General features: G+C 49.9%; 1 protein-coding gene across 1 annotated transcript in view; it reads right to left on the bottom strand.

The window, feature by feature from the left end:
* LOC149337682 (uncharacterized) overlaps positions 1–12,457 on the bottom strand; it is an 83,309-nt gene that overhangs the window by 22,659 nt on the left and 48,193 nt on the right. Inside the window, exon 5 of the mRNA XM_089554488.1 lies at positions 6,811–6,995. Within this exon, the coding sequence (XP_089410614.1) occupies positions 6,811–6,995 (185 nt within the window). The remainder of the gene's footprint in view (positions 1–6,810; positions 6,996–12,457) is intronic.

Genomic DNA, 12,457 nt, shown 5'->3' with positions numbered 1-12,457 from the left:
CACACTAAAACTAGTCAGAAGCCTAGTAGTTAGTCGAATCACGTACAGCCTACCCTACCAGTGCCTCAACAAAAACGAAATACAACAAGCGGATGCCCTGCTACGCAAAGCATATAATACAGCGCTCCGACTACCACGAAACTCGTCTACAGAAAACCTCATGGCCCTGGGATTACATAACACCTCTGAGGAGCTACGAGAGGTGCAGCTTGAGTCGCAAAAACTCAGGCTGTTGCAAACAACGACAGGAAGAGTGCTCCTGCAGAGGCTCAGATACCACGAGCAGATGCGAGAAATGTCGAGGACGGCAACGATTCCCGACGAGCTTCGCAAGACCCTCAAGGTAGATCCAATACCGAAAAACATGGATCCCCACCTCCATCGAGGCAGAAGAGAAGCGAGGGCCGAACTCATTGAGATAAAATGCGCTCCTCAAGCCACGACCGTGTATGCAGACGCGTCTTGGAGAGGAGGAGATACCAAAACCGCTGTAGCGGCGGTGGTCGATTCGTCTTTACGCGAAATGACCAGCGCGTCTCTCCGAGGCTGCAGAGCTGCAGAGTCCGAGGAAGTAGCCGTTGCTCTAGCGGTGGCGGAGGGCTATAGAACCGGGCGGTCACTAACAATACTCACGGACTCTCAAACAGCCTGCCGAAATTACATGAATGGCAGGATAGGTCGTCACGCGCTCCGTATACTCCTCGCAGCGAGCGACAGAATTAAAAACCAGGAAGAACAAAACGACAAGATCCCACACAAAATTGTGTGGGTACCGGGCACACGGTGGTGGCAGGGAACCAAGAGGCCGACACGATAGCTCGAGGATACATTACTTTCCGAGCATCCGACGAGACCGCGGAACTCGCGCCAGCACCCAGGGTATACTCGGCCATACTACAAAACTATAGAGGGAGAAGAATCCGATATCCCCCACCGCACAAATCTCTCAACAGAGAGGAAGCTGTCACTTGGAGACAATTACGAACAGGCTCTTTCCCAAATCTACATATACTAAACAAAATGCACCCTACGATATACACGGACAAATGTCCCTGGTGCGACGAAAAACCTACTCTATACCACATCACATGGGCCTGCAAAAACATACACGTGGTCCCCAAAATACAAAACCCGAGTGCGGAGCAGTGGGAGACTCTGCTGTCCAGTGACCGCTGCGAAGACCAACAAGGTCTGGTACAGCGTGCTCAACGGGCGGCAGTGGCCAGCGGAGCCCTGGACTGAGGGCAACCGACCACTGATTAGAGGCGGAGGACTTCGACAGAGAAGGCTCCTGGGGGTAGAACCAAGACGTCTCTGAAGATGCCCCCCAACCGCAGGAAAAACCATTAGTGTAAATAAAGTTTTCCCTTCCTTCCTTCCTTCCTTCCTTCACGACGCTCGCGCCAGTCTAAAACTTCCGAAGACATCGGCACGACGTAGTGAAGGTGGTCTCGCTTGACGTTCTCTTCTTCAACGTGGTCGCACCTTTTCATCACTCAATCAAGGCAATCCGTCTCATTTCTTCCAAAAATGCGGTCGATGCGTCGTCCTGGGCCCATAACCTGTTGGTTTTGTTGAATACGCAGAGTGACCAGATCTTTGGGGGTCGCGGATTGAGTGGACTTGGCACGAAGCCAACGAAACGACACACACTGTCAAGCTGCCATTTTTTATTCACACACACACAGAGAGCAATGAAGAGGTGAAACGGCGACGGCGCACCAACGGATATATAGCGCCATCTCGTGACTGGCCATTACACTACTAACATCGATAAGAATGGGTGTGGTGGTGGAAAATCAGCTAAGTCCAATTTTTGCTGCGTCTAGTATTGTTCGACAGTGCGTTTGTAAGCCGTGACCGCCTGCTCCGTCGGTGGGCTCGTTCATGGGATCCCAGGCGCCCGGTGTACAGTATCGCAGGCAAGCTGGTGAGCCAGCTCATTGCCGGGAATGCCCATGTGACCACCGAAGGGTCACTGGTCATGGGCTTAATGCTATGAGGGCGGCATTTAAAGGGTCCCTGAAACGGTGTCCATGTAGGCAAAGAGAAGTCGAAGTATTGATAGACATTGAACGATCCATCATCCTACCGCAAAAATTTTTGTTCTATTTTGTGTGGAACCAGAGATAATGGCTATTAAAAATGACCACCAGCCTTTTCTCTCTCAACTCGTACACCGGAGCGAACCATAAAAAAATAAATAAGGATTACAGGCCGCGGCCATGCTCCGCCCACAAATACGTCATCGACGAGATCGGTTTGTTTACTTCCGGTTGACGCGCTATTTCGCTCGCTCGCTCGCTCGCTTTCCCGCTGTCTGCTGTGTTCACCTGTGTCTCGCAACCGTCGCTGCGGCTTCTCTCGTACTATGGACACCGAACTGAAGGAACGGCTTTTGCGGATGAGTGCCGAAATGGGATTTCAGCCTTAAGGCGGGGACATATGTGCGAAAAGTGTGCGATTCGCTGCGGCGCGCCGTTGTGAACGACATCGTAACGACCGATCGCAGCTCGTCGCCTGCGTCCAACCTGCTGGATGTAAACAACGAGCCGCGCACGAAAAACGCAACGACGGGAAGCGGGAACCAATACGAGCGCGGAGAGCGGCAGCGTCATGATGCCGTACAGCGCGCTGCTCAGTGCGCTCGGGGTTGAGCCACGCCGGACCGGCCTGCCAGCCTTGATGCCGGCCGCCGGCGACTGAAAAATGCGCTAGTATTGTTTGTTCTCGTCCATAGCAAGCCCTTGGATAGATGCATGTCAAAAATGCATAATTTCTGACGATCGTTGGCCAATACCGAGTTTCTGGTAAATGTGATGACTGCGATACAAGCAAATTTCATCCCACAGCCGCTTTGGTGCTGCTGCTACTTGGTGCGGTTCGCCTACCGTCTGCTAGCTCCGTTGCTGAAGACATCGTGGAAATCGAACATATATTTTATTATGGGACGAGTTCGCCGTAAAGCGATTTGAATAGTAGGCCTATTATTATAGTGCAGGCGACTTCCGAAGCGCCGTCAGCTGCGGTTTCGATGCGAAACCAGATAGGCCTAGCGACGACTAGGGCAGCCTGGGACCAGCGCGCAGTTCGTCGCGCGGCGTTGCCGCAGGCGGTGTCGTTGCCGAAAGATCCTCTTTTGCACAGACATATTTTCGTTGCTCGAGTCTAGGAAGCATCATCTCTGGTATCATGGTTGTTTTGCATTTTCTTGTGCGAACGTAATGTACGCCGAGCATGCCGGCCGGCCTGCCAGCCTGGATCGCGTCTGCCGGCGTCATAAAAACCAGCTAAAGTGTTCTTGACGTAAATAATAAACCCTGGGGTCAGCAATGTGAAAAATGTGTCATTTTTGAGGATCGCTGACCAATACTGAGCTGCTGGTAAAGGTAACGACTGTGATACGAGCAAATTTCTTGCCACAACCGTCTCGCAGCTGCCGCAGGCCCGACATGGGGTCCGGCTCGCCTGGCGCCCGCTCGCTTCGCTGCTGAAGGAGTCGCGGAAAGTGACCATACTATTATTTTATTTTGAGATGATGCTGTTGACTGCAAAGTGATGTGTAGAGTAAGCCTTTTATTATAGCTCAGGCGACTTCCGAAGCGCCGGCCGCTGCAGCTTCGATGCCAAAGAGGCAATAGGCCTAGCGACGACCACGGCAGCCAGGCAGCAGCAGAGCTCGTCGCCCGGAGTGCCCGCGAGCGGTGCCGTTGCCGAAAGCTCGCAACATAAGCAGACATGCTTTGTCGCTGCTCGAGAAGTATTTCTGATAACAAGGCGATTTTGCCTTGTGATATTTGTAGACCATCCCAAGCAGCGCTCAGGCACTGCTGCACGGCGGCGAAGTGCGACACCGGTTGTGAGCGGAGCTTGGGTAGAGCGGCGTAGCGATGCTCACCGCTACGTGTGTCCCTGCTCGTAGTGGGGCGGAAGTTCGCAAGCGACGATCGGTGCGGCGCGTCGGCCATGTTTTTAAGGACACGCCGTTCAGAAATCGGGCGCTGGATCCTGACGACGACGGCAGCTCGCTCACTTCCATCTTTCGGCAGACAGTGCCGAAGGGCAACATCTTGCCGAACCCTGGCTTTGCAACCAACGACACAGCACGGCCGGTCCATTTTGATTGTGCATGCGACGGAGGTCGCGACAGAAATCAGTAGTGCGGTGACTCCAAATCGCACCTCGACTCTCGATTCGGTTCGACGGTGGTGCCGGCGGAGTGACACAAGCGGCACGAGCAGACGAAAACATTGTAAACCGGAAGTGCAGTACTAATTTCTGACACCCAACACACAATAACCGCGTAAATATGCATATAAACGACAACTCTCCTTGCTGAAATGCGAAATGGCTCCGTAAAGAGTAAGAATGTGAAGTATCTAGAGCTTTTAGTTTGTTAAATATGCGATTTCACGTTGGCACCGCGAACCAATGATAGCCCTGCGCTGGTGACGTAAAGATTAATAAAATGACGTAATGAGTACAGATTCGGGCGGAAGTTCACCGCCGCTGGACGCCGCAAGGCTCGGGAGCAGCAGTTTTTGAAAATGTATTATAAATTATCTACTCGCTTTTGCGTATTGTACGCGGCATGAACGTTCAGGAACCTACGCTCTACATAATGCAAGTATTTTTTTTGCCAACCTCAGACACCGCTTTCAGGGACCCTTTAAGGCTGATCGGTTAGGGAAAGGGAGGGCTCTTTCATGAAAGGCACGCAGAGCTGCCTGCGAGTCTGTATAGACAACATATGCGGGGGCGGAGGTAGGGAGGCAAAGTGTGTGATGGCATCTGCGATCCCGTGTATTTCTAGGGCGAGTGTGGAGGGTGGGGAGGTGTATGGACCGGTTGTGTGAGTGCTGGCAGGAGAGAGGCAAGGGTGGGGGAAGAAGGCTGCTGTGGAGCCCGCGGTTTCCGTGAGACAGGCGTCTGTGTAGGCCACCGCCGCAGCGTCCAAGGGTGGCTTGCGGTTGTATGCGCATGCTTGGCGGCGGCCTGCGCGCGTGTGTGTGGACACGTTGCGTGGAATGGATGCGAGGCGAAAGTTAGCAGGGTAGATCGGAGACTGCGGTGGGTCTGGGAAAGAGATAGGTGCATATGGAGTCTGGAATGGTATCTAAAGCCCAGCTGGTGAGCTGGAGAGGTGGATGATTTGTCTGTCCCGGTGCAGGTTAAGGAGTGCTTGAAGAAGGTGGGAAAGGTCGGTACACTCGTCCGCACACCTGTCTAAAGCGTTCGAACGGTGACCGGGGAGTATAATTGCGTAATGTGCAAGTTGCAAGACCTTATCGAGTACTCATATTCACATGGATCATGTTTCATTCTTTGCCCTTAAGAGCTTTACCGAGCCCGCCAGCTAGCGGCAGCGGTCATACATGCGCTGAAGCGCCCATCGCTCGAGTGCGCTAGAAAGACGAGCGTACGATTCTTTCTATGTATGATTTTTAAAGAGGAAGCTCTACTCCTACCATGCAAATCTCAAGCTCATGTCACTCCGAAGAATGACCTTCAAGCGGCGCAGCGGGGGTAGGGCTGCGACGTCATACCATGCGACTCGCCGCACCAGGGCGCAGCTCCGGCGCGCGAAGCCGGTGGCGTTCGGTCGCCTTCGCAGCTCCGTTGAACAACGTGACTCGACGTTCATTTCGGATTTGCGCTGAACCACGTAACTCGGTGTTCATGTCATAAGATAATAAAAAATGGCACGGCTTAGCTGGGCTAAGCATGGTTATGCAAGCGAAAACTTTGCTATGCGTGGTTAAGCTGTGTTGCTAAGCCAGGTTAGACTCAACCTCTTCGTCCGTCGCAGAAGCTGATGTCGTGGCGGAGGCAGAAGCAGCAGCGGCTGCCTTCAAAGCTCTTGGCTACCGCCTTTCGGCATCCTTCAACCGCCGTTGAGCCAATGGACGCTCCCGTTCTTCGTGGGTCGCTGCCGCTAGCTTGGCGCGTTTAACTTCCCTACTTCTAGCTAAATACTTAGCTTGACCCGCAACGTCAGCCGGATGATCAGACTCAGCCCGTCGTCCACGAGAACGTCTCTAGGCGCAGAGGGTCCGGGCCGAATCGTTTCATCCACAGCCAGAAACTGCGAGGCAGCAGTGTGATGCACGAAGAGCGGCCCCGCCTGACTTTCAAGCAAACGGAGAGTCATGTGGTACGTCACATGGCTGACACACCTCCACTCCTCTAATAGCAGGTCAAATTTACCGCGCCGATAACCTTGGCCCGACGAGGCTAGTAAAGCCTTCGCGTTAACAGCGCGAATCGTTGCTTCACATTCGCAGATATCCATGGAGGAGTCGCGGGCTGGAACCAGTGCCTCGGCTGTGTATCGTAGACGGCTGGTTGAATCTGGTGATTGTTATGATCAAGGACGTCGACAGGGCGCGTTGAAGAAGGGTATAAGGAGGAAACTGGCAAATATTGAAGCAGAAATTGAGGAAGAGAGAGAGGGTCGTCTTCCGGTCTGAAAACTAGGCTCAACCGGATTGATCACGCCAGCCATTTTTTCTCTTCAGGTGTAACAGCGAAACACATGACGACACTGTTTTCCCTCTTTGTCCTCGTTATGCCAGTTTTTTATTATGTAAAATAAGGGGACCCATGCGCACATTATTAACTCTAGATCACAGGAGGATATTGCTGTTATTTGCTGGGAATGCGATCTTAAGAGTGGTGCAGCGTGCTACCAGCGGCGCGTAGAATGGGGAGTACGGCTGGGTCAAGCTGGCCATCTTGCCCAGTTCCGAGAGTAGCACACCAGAGCCTTCCCGCTCGGCATGCCGGGTAAAGCCAGCTACGGGCTCCTACCTTGAGGAATGCCTGGTACGACTCGTTGCCGGTGCCTGAAGACAGGCTCCCGTTGACAGCGACCACGTGCGTGTACAGGATGAAGTCGCACAGCTCCTGCTTGATAGGCAGCATGGCTTCGGTGTGGCCACCGCGGCCGATTGTGCACACCAGGTAGCCGTAGCCGGTGGAGGGTGTTCTTGTGGCTGCGTGGCAAACGAAAGGCAGAAAAACGACTGGCGGTTTAGCGTTGCTCAGCACGAAATAATGTCTGAATGCAAGTTTTTTTTTTTAGGTTGACATCACCGCCCCATACCCCAAAGCGCTACTGAGGTGTCCACTGACCTAGGGGAGCCAGTTATGCACCTTTCCTTTCCAAAAAAGTCAACAGTTCGGTTGAGGTAAAACGCAAAAGGCGCCCGCGTGCTGTGCAATGACACTGCACGATAGAGATCCCCAGGTGGTCGAAATTATTCCGGAGCCCACCACTACGGCACCTCTTTCTTCCTTTCTTCTTTCACTCCCTCCTTTAGCCCTTCCCTTAAGGAGCGGTTCGGGCGTCCAGCGATATGTGAGACAGTTACTGCGCCATTTCCATTTCTCAAAACCAATTTTCAATTTCTTTCGAAACCTTGCGGTAGTTTTGAGTACATGAGATGCGCATAAGTGTTCTCGCTGCCTGTGGGAGTTGAAGACGACGCTTTTCAGTGCACTGCGCGAGAGTGTGCTGCAGTTTAACATGAGGTATCTTCGGCTGCGACTTAATTTGAAACCGTATTCTGCACGATATCTCACAGCACTGCCACCTGTTGATGAACCCTTAGGCATACCCTTGCCGATTGGACTACGCAGCCTCTGGAAAGTGCGCATGACGGACCGACATGTGAATCTGTTGTTCCTTCAAAATACCACTTCAACACAATGATTGTTCATATAAAGGACTTGTATGCCAAGACCAAGTCTGAACCTGAGTGGCAACCGCCCCTAGTTCTCTGCTCTTCATTGTCCTTTTGCTAGTGCATTGTTGCTTAGGTGTATCATATTATGATGCAGTGGTGATGTGTCCTGTGCAGAGTCTATTTTTGTGCTTGTTTTAGGTGCGTCGTTTTATGCGTTGTGTTGATTTGCGATTGTTTTCTTCATGATTTCTATACTCTGTCAAATCTTTAACTGGATGATATTTGCAACACTTATTGCACCTTGTAAAAGGCTTCTCTCGGCTAAACGACTAGCATATTAGTGTTGTAATTTGACGTGTGTGGTGACATTTGGTGGTCTATTTTTTTTCATTTATGCTTGAGCGGAGTAATTGCCTGATCAAATGACAATTACGAGTAATCTTGAGTAATATTCGTCGTCTCCATTTAGGAAGAGCCAAAACAAGCGGGATACGTAGCAACTGTTATGGCGGCGCAATCGTGCTTACTCTGTGTAAACGACTTGTCTAGCATGGGACGAGAGGTAATTTGCGCAGAGGAGGAAGAGAGATGAACCAGAATCGTCGCTGCATGTGCCGCTTATTTTGGCACTTCGTAGCTGCAGACGATGTAGATTTCTTATAAATTTTATCCAATCAGAGAACTGCTGCACTCAAGCATAATATTGAAAAAAAAAAATAAGCCACTGAAAGGCCCACACGCGTCAAATTACAGCATACGCGTATATGTTAGGGGTTTAGTAGAGAGAAGATTTTTAAAAGTAGCAATTAGGGATGCAAAAATCTCGCCGTTTAAAGATTTGGTCGGGTGTGGATATATTAAACAAAGAACATTGCTTCACTGTAAGAAATACCATGTTTAAAAATATAAAAAGCGGCGATAGCCTAGTGGTCTCACGCAGCCTCCCTTGAAGCTGATCTGATCGCGCCGCAGTGGGTTCGACCTCTAGTCGTGGATATTCATGTGATTTCTTTTTCTGCTTCTTTTCTCTATCCTTCCGAGGTGCCCATACAAGATGCGATCAAGAAAGACTGAACCTCCGGGATAGTCCGGAGGTTAAATCTTTCAATATCGCATTTTGTATGTGCACCTCGGAAGCATAGAGAAGAGAGTGGTTTTAAACCAAAACGATGCCGCGCTTCGGCGACAATGCGCCCTGAAAAGAAAAGCGCTCGGCTCGAAAAAGGGCATTTTATTTCGTCTGTCTGTCCCGCCTAATGAGTCAAATTCAAGGGAAAGTCGTTAGCGCAGATGCGAGCTACAAACCAAGTAATGCGAATGCGATTCGTGCTGTCACGCATAATCCTTCACTTTGCACGCTTTGGTCGTAGACAGCACGACGTAGTCTTATCTACTCGCATATAATCCAGGGCAATGACTTTTTTTAGAAATAGAGGCCCGGTGTTTCATAAGAACTGCGGTGCCACGGTACTGCATGCGCCTGGTACACGTCACGTATTCATTCCCTTCTCCATGCCCAGGTTGCATTTGTGGCACCAGAACACTGGCGCAACGGCATTTACCGCCTCTTCTATCTCATCAGCATGCCACCATGCATATAGTGGGCTCCTAAGATAGATGTTTACAGCAAAACGCTGGCACGTTTGAGTGTGCCGTCGAACCACCAACGTTATGAAGCAAACGGCATGATTCAGCGCGTCGGCCCTTCTTACACTACTTCGCGCCGCAGCCGCAGGAGGCGTCTATCTCGCGAAAATCGCCAATAAGCCCGGTGCGCAGGTGGGCTGGACGTGGGTGCAAAAAGCAGGGCTCGGAGATGGGTTCACCTCTTTCCGGTCTTTAAGCCGCAAGCGATCGTCAAGGTGAGATTTTATTCCTATCTGGACCAACACCTAGCATATCTGAGGCACTGCAGCACAAATGGCGAAGTCTCTGGTGTTATCAGCGCCAGACTATGTCTGAACAGAACGAAGCGTCGTCAGGACGGTCGTACCGACTGACGCAGGTATAGGTGTCGAAGTCCAGTAGCTCATCGCGTGTGGTGGCGTTCGAAGAATATTTTACACTGTGGAAAGAATTTTCCTCACCATCATTTTTGTTAAGTTTATGCCTGGAGTATTGGAGAAGGAAGCGGCCCTTACACGCGTGCATACGGTAATCAATCTTGGTTGCATAAGACTGGTCTTACTGCGCACTATTCGCGACAAAGCGCAGTCTTTGTGTGCTTAATGTTTTTAACGATAAAACTTGACAAAGCAAAGTTCTCTTTGTGTTACGCTTTGTCCCTGTGCCGCTTGAGCACCGTTTTTACTCTTATAACGAACGCACTGTTCTTTTAAAAAAAGTCCCTGAAAAATTTCGGGTATGTTCATACTCAGGAGTAATATATCCTCCTGAGTATATTCATACTCAGGAGGATATATTCACAAAAAATAGTGAAAACCTGACGAAACGCATGCTGGCAGTACTTCATCCGCCGCGACTCATATTAAAACTAGAACAAACAGCACTCTTCATTACAGTCTCTGTGCTTATATAAGAGCAAAGCCAACGCGTTTTATCTTAAACCTGCGTGTATAACTAGCTTAGCCGACCAAAATGGTGGTACACAGAGAGAGAGAGAGAGAGAGAGAGAGTAGGCTTCACTCTAGAACAACTCTGAGGTTACAGCATGAAGCCCAGCCGCTGCAAGTTTCTGCAGTCCTTAATATGGCAGATCAAACACAATGCCCTTTGCGAGCAGGTGCGGATTGTATTGCTTTTCAGATTCCTCGCGGAACATTTCAATGAGACCTTCGTCCTGCCGGCTGAAATATAGTAGCCTTGACATTCGACATATGACGCTTTATATTATTGCGGACTTGTTTCAACGTTAAGGAAAGAGTGCCACAAACCATTCTTTATTATCAGGAGCTGACAACACCACAAAGTTGAGTGGGTTATATCGAGAGAGAAAGGTATTTGTTTTTTACAAGCAACGTAAGCGTTCATAATGCTTAGTAAATAGGTTATACCCAAGTCCGCATATAACTTCAGAAATATTTAAATGCCGGCTTTGCGCGTACTTTTATTTTTATATCGAGATATCGAGAGCGTTATTACCCTCATGCCGGAAAAAAATGCTCCGCGTCGACGTTCGCCACCATTTGAAGCCTGGCAGCCGGAGTGGCCGAAGTAACCGGCCTCTGCGGCAACCTAGGTGGGCTATCCCGGTCAAGGGACATTGTGGTTTTCATCACAATCTGCCCACTGGATTTTGAGCAAACTGTCCACCGTTCAGGTGACAGTTAAATTGAGTCTGAGTTTATAGAAATTGTTGCAAATACATTGCACCACTACTAAAGTGCCGGGGCAAAAGGAGAGAAGTGACTCCGCTGTCTAGGCCCCTACAATCCTACACCTGTCGCAGTACCAGAAGCACAACCGACGGTACAACATGCATGTTCCTAGCAGGAAAAACGTGCAAGATACAACAACAAAGAGAGAGGGGGAATTAACGGAGGAGAGGTACCAGAAGGAGTGCACCTGTTGGTACCGGATTGAAGATTTCTTCCGGTACCTCCCCTTTGTTTTTTGTTCGCTCTGACTCACAGTCCACCCCAAAGGGTTTGACCAGCGGCGGGTGCACTATTGCTGAATGGAGAGAAAAAAACACTACTTTAGGGATTCTTTTTTTTTTCTCACCAGCCCCCTCTCTTGTTGAGTCAACATTCTTTTACCCTTTGACTTTGCGGCAAGAAGGACCGACATGTTCCCGCATTTTTCCACTAAGGTTGCTGTAGGCCACGCAACCTGTCAACCATCTCACATCAGCTCGACCCGCCTGTCAATAAGCAAGCCTGTAGTGCTTAACAAAGCAGAGGTCGCATCTGGATGCTATATTGTCCCACTCCTTCAATGTTCCGCTCAGTCTGCATTTTTTCGTGCGGGTCTCACCCCTCTTTTTGCTATCCATGAATATTTCTTTATTTTTAGTACTATTTTTTAGTTCTACCTATTTATTTCTGTACTCTCCATCCGTTTCTCGCTCGCGTATTCAGTGTGCAACACCTTTAAAAGGGGAAACCCTAGCGAAGAAAAATCACTCTTGAAAAGGCTCGGTCCTCCAATCGAAACATCGAGTCATATATATAATAGAGCATCGGACGCGTAATTCGCAGGTCGTAGGTTCGGTTCCCACGGGCGCATATAGCTGTTTTTTCTGCTCCTTTTCGAATCAATTACCTTTAAGCGATAACATATTCAGTAATATTCTCCATTAATCATCACCACAAAATAAATAAGCAAAAACTCCCCTGTGTCCCTTGCTTTCTGTGGCTGTTTGCTTCTCTCAAATGTTTAATGAGCCCCTCATTCTCCTGCTCTTGTCTGCTTAATTGATTACCGAGGGCCTTGGTTCTGGCAGTCATGATGCCACAGGAAGCATAAGTAGGTTCTCACACAGCTTCCACCCTCGCGGTTCGATGACGTTCCACGTCACACCAGCGGTAACTCAGTACGTACTACGTTCGCCGCTTATGAAAGTGGGTGGCGCTGATGAACACTCTCAAGGTTAGGTCACTTGTAAAAAAAATACCCCCCAAAGCTGAACATCTGACAGCCGTCGCAGTAGCTCAGTTGGTACAGCACCGGACGCGTATTTCGGAGGTCGTGGGTTCGGTTCCCACCGGCGGCATGTGCTTGTCTTTTCTTTTGCTTTTCGAATCAGTTATCTTTAAGCGATAACATATTCACTAATATTTTCCATTGATCAACACCACAAAATAAAT

Source organism: Amblyomma mixtum, chromosome 7 (assembly GCF_055824585.1).
Source record: "Amblyomma mixtum isolate Tamu chromosome 7, ASM5582458v1, whole genome shotgun sequence".
Classification (NCBI taxonomy): domain Eukaryota; kingdom Metazoa; phylum Arthropoda; class Arachnida; order Ixodida; family Ixodidae; genus Amblyomma; species Amblyomma mixtum.
The sequence above is the reverse complement of the archived record's forward strand: the minus strand, read 5'-3'. Positions and strand labels throughout refer to the sequence as shown.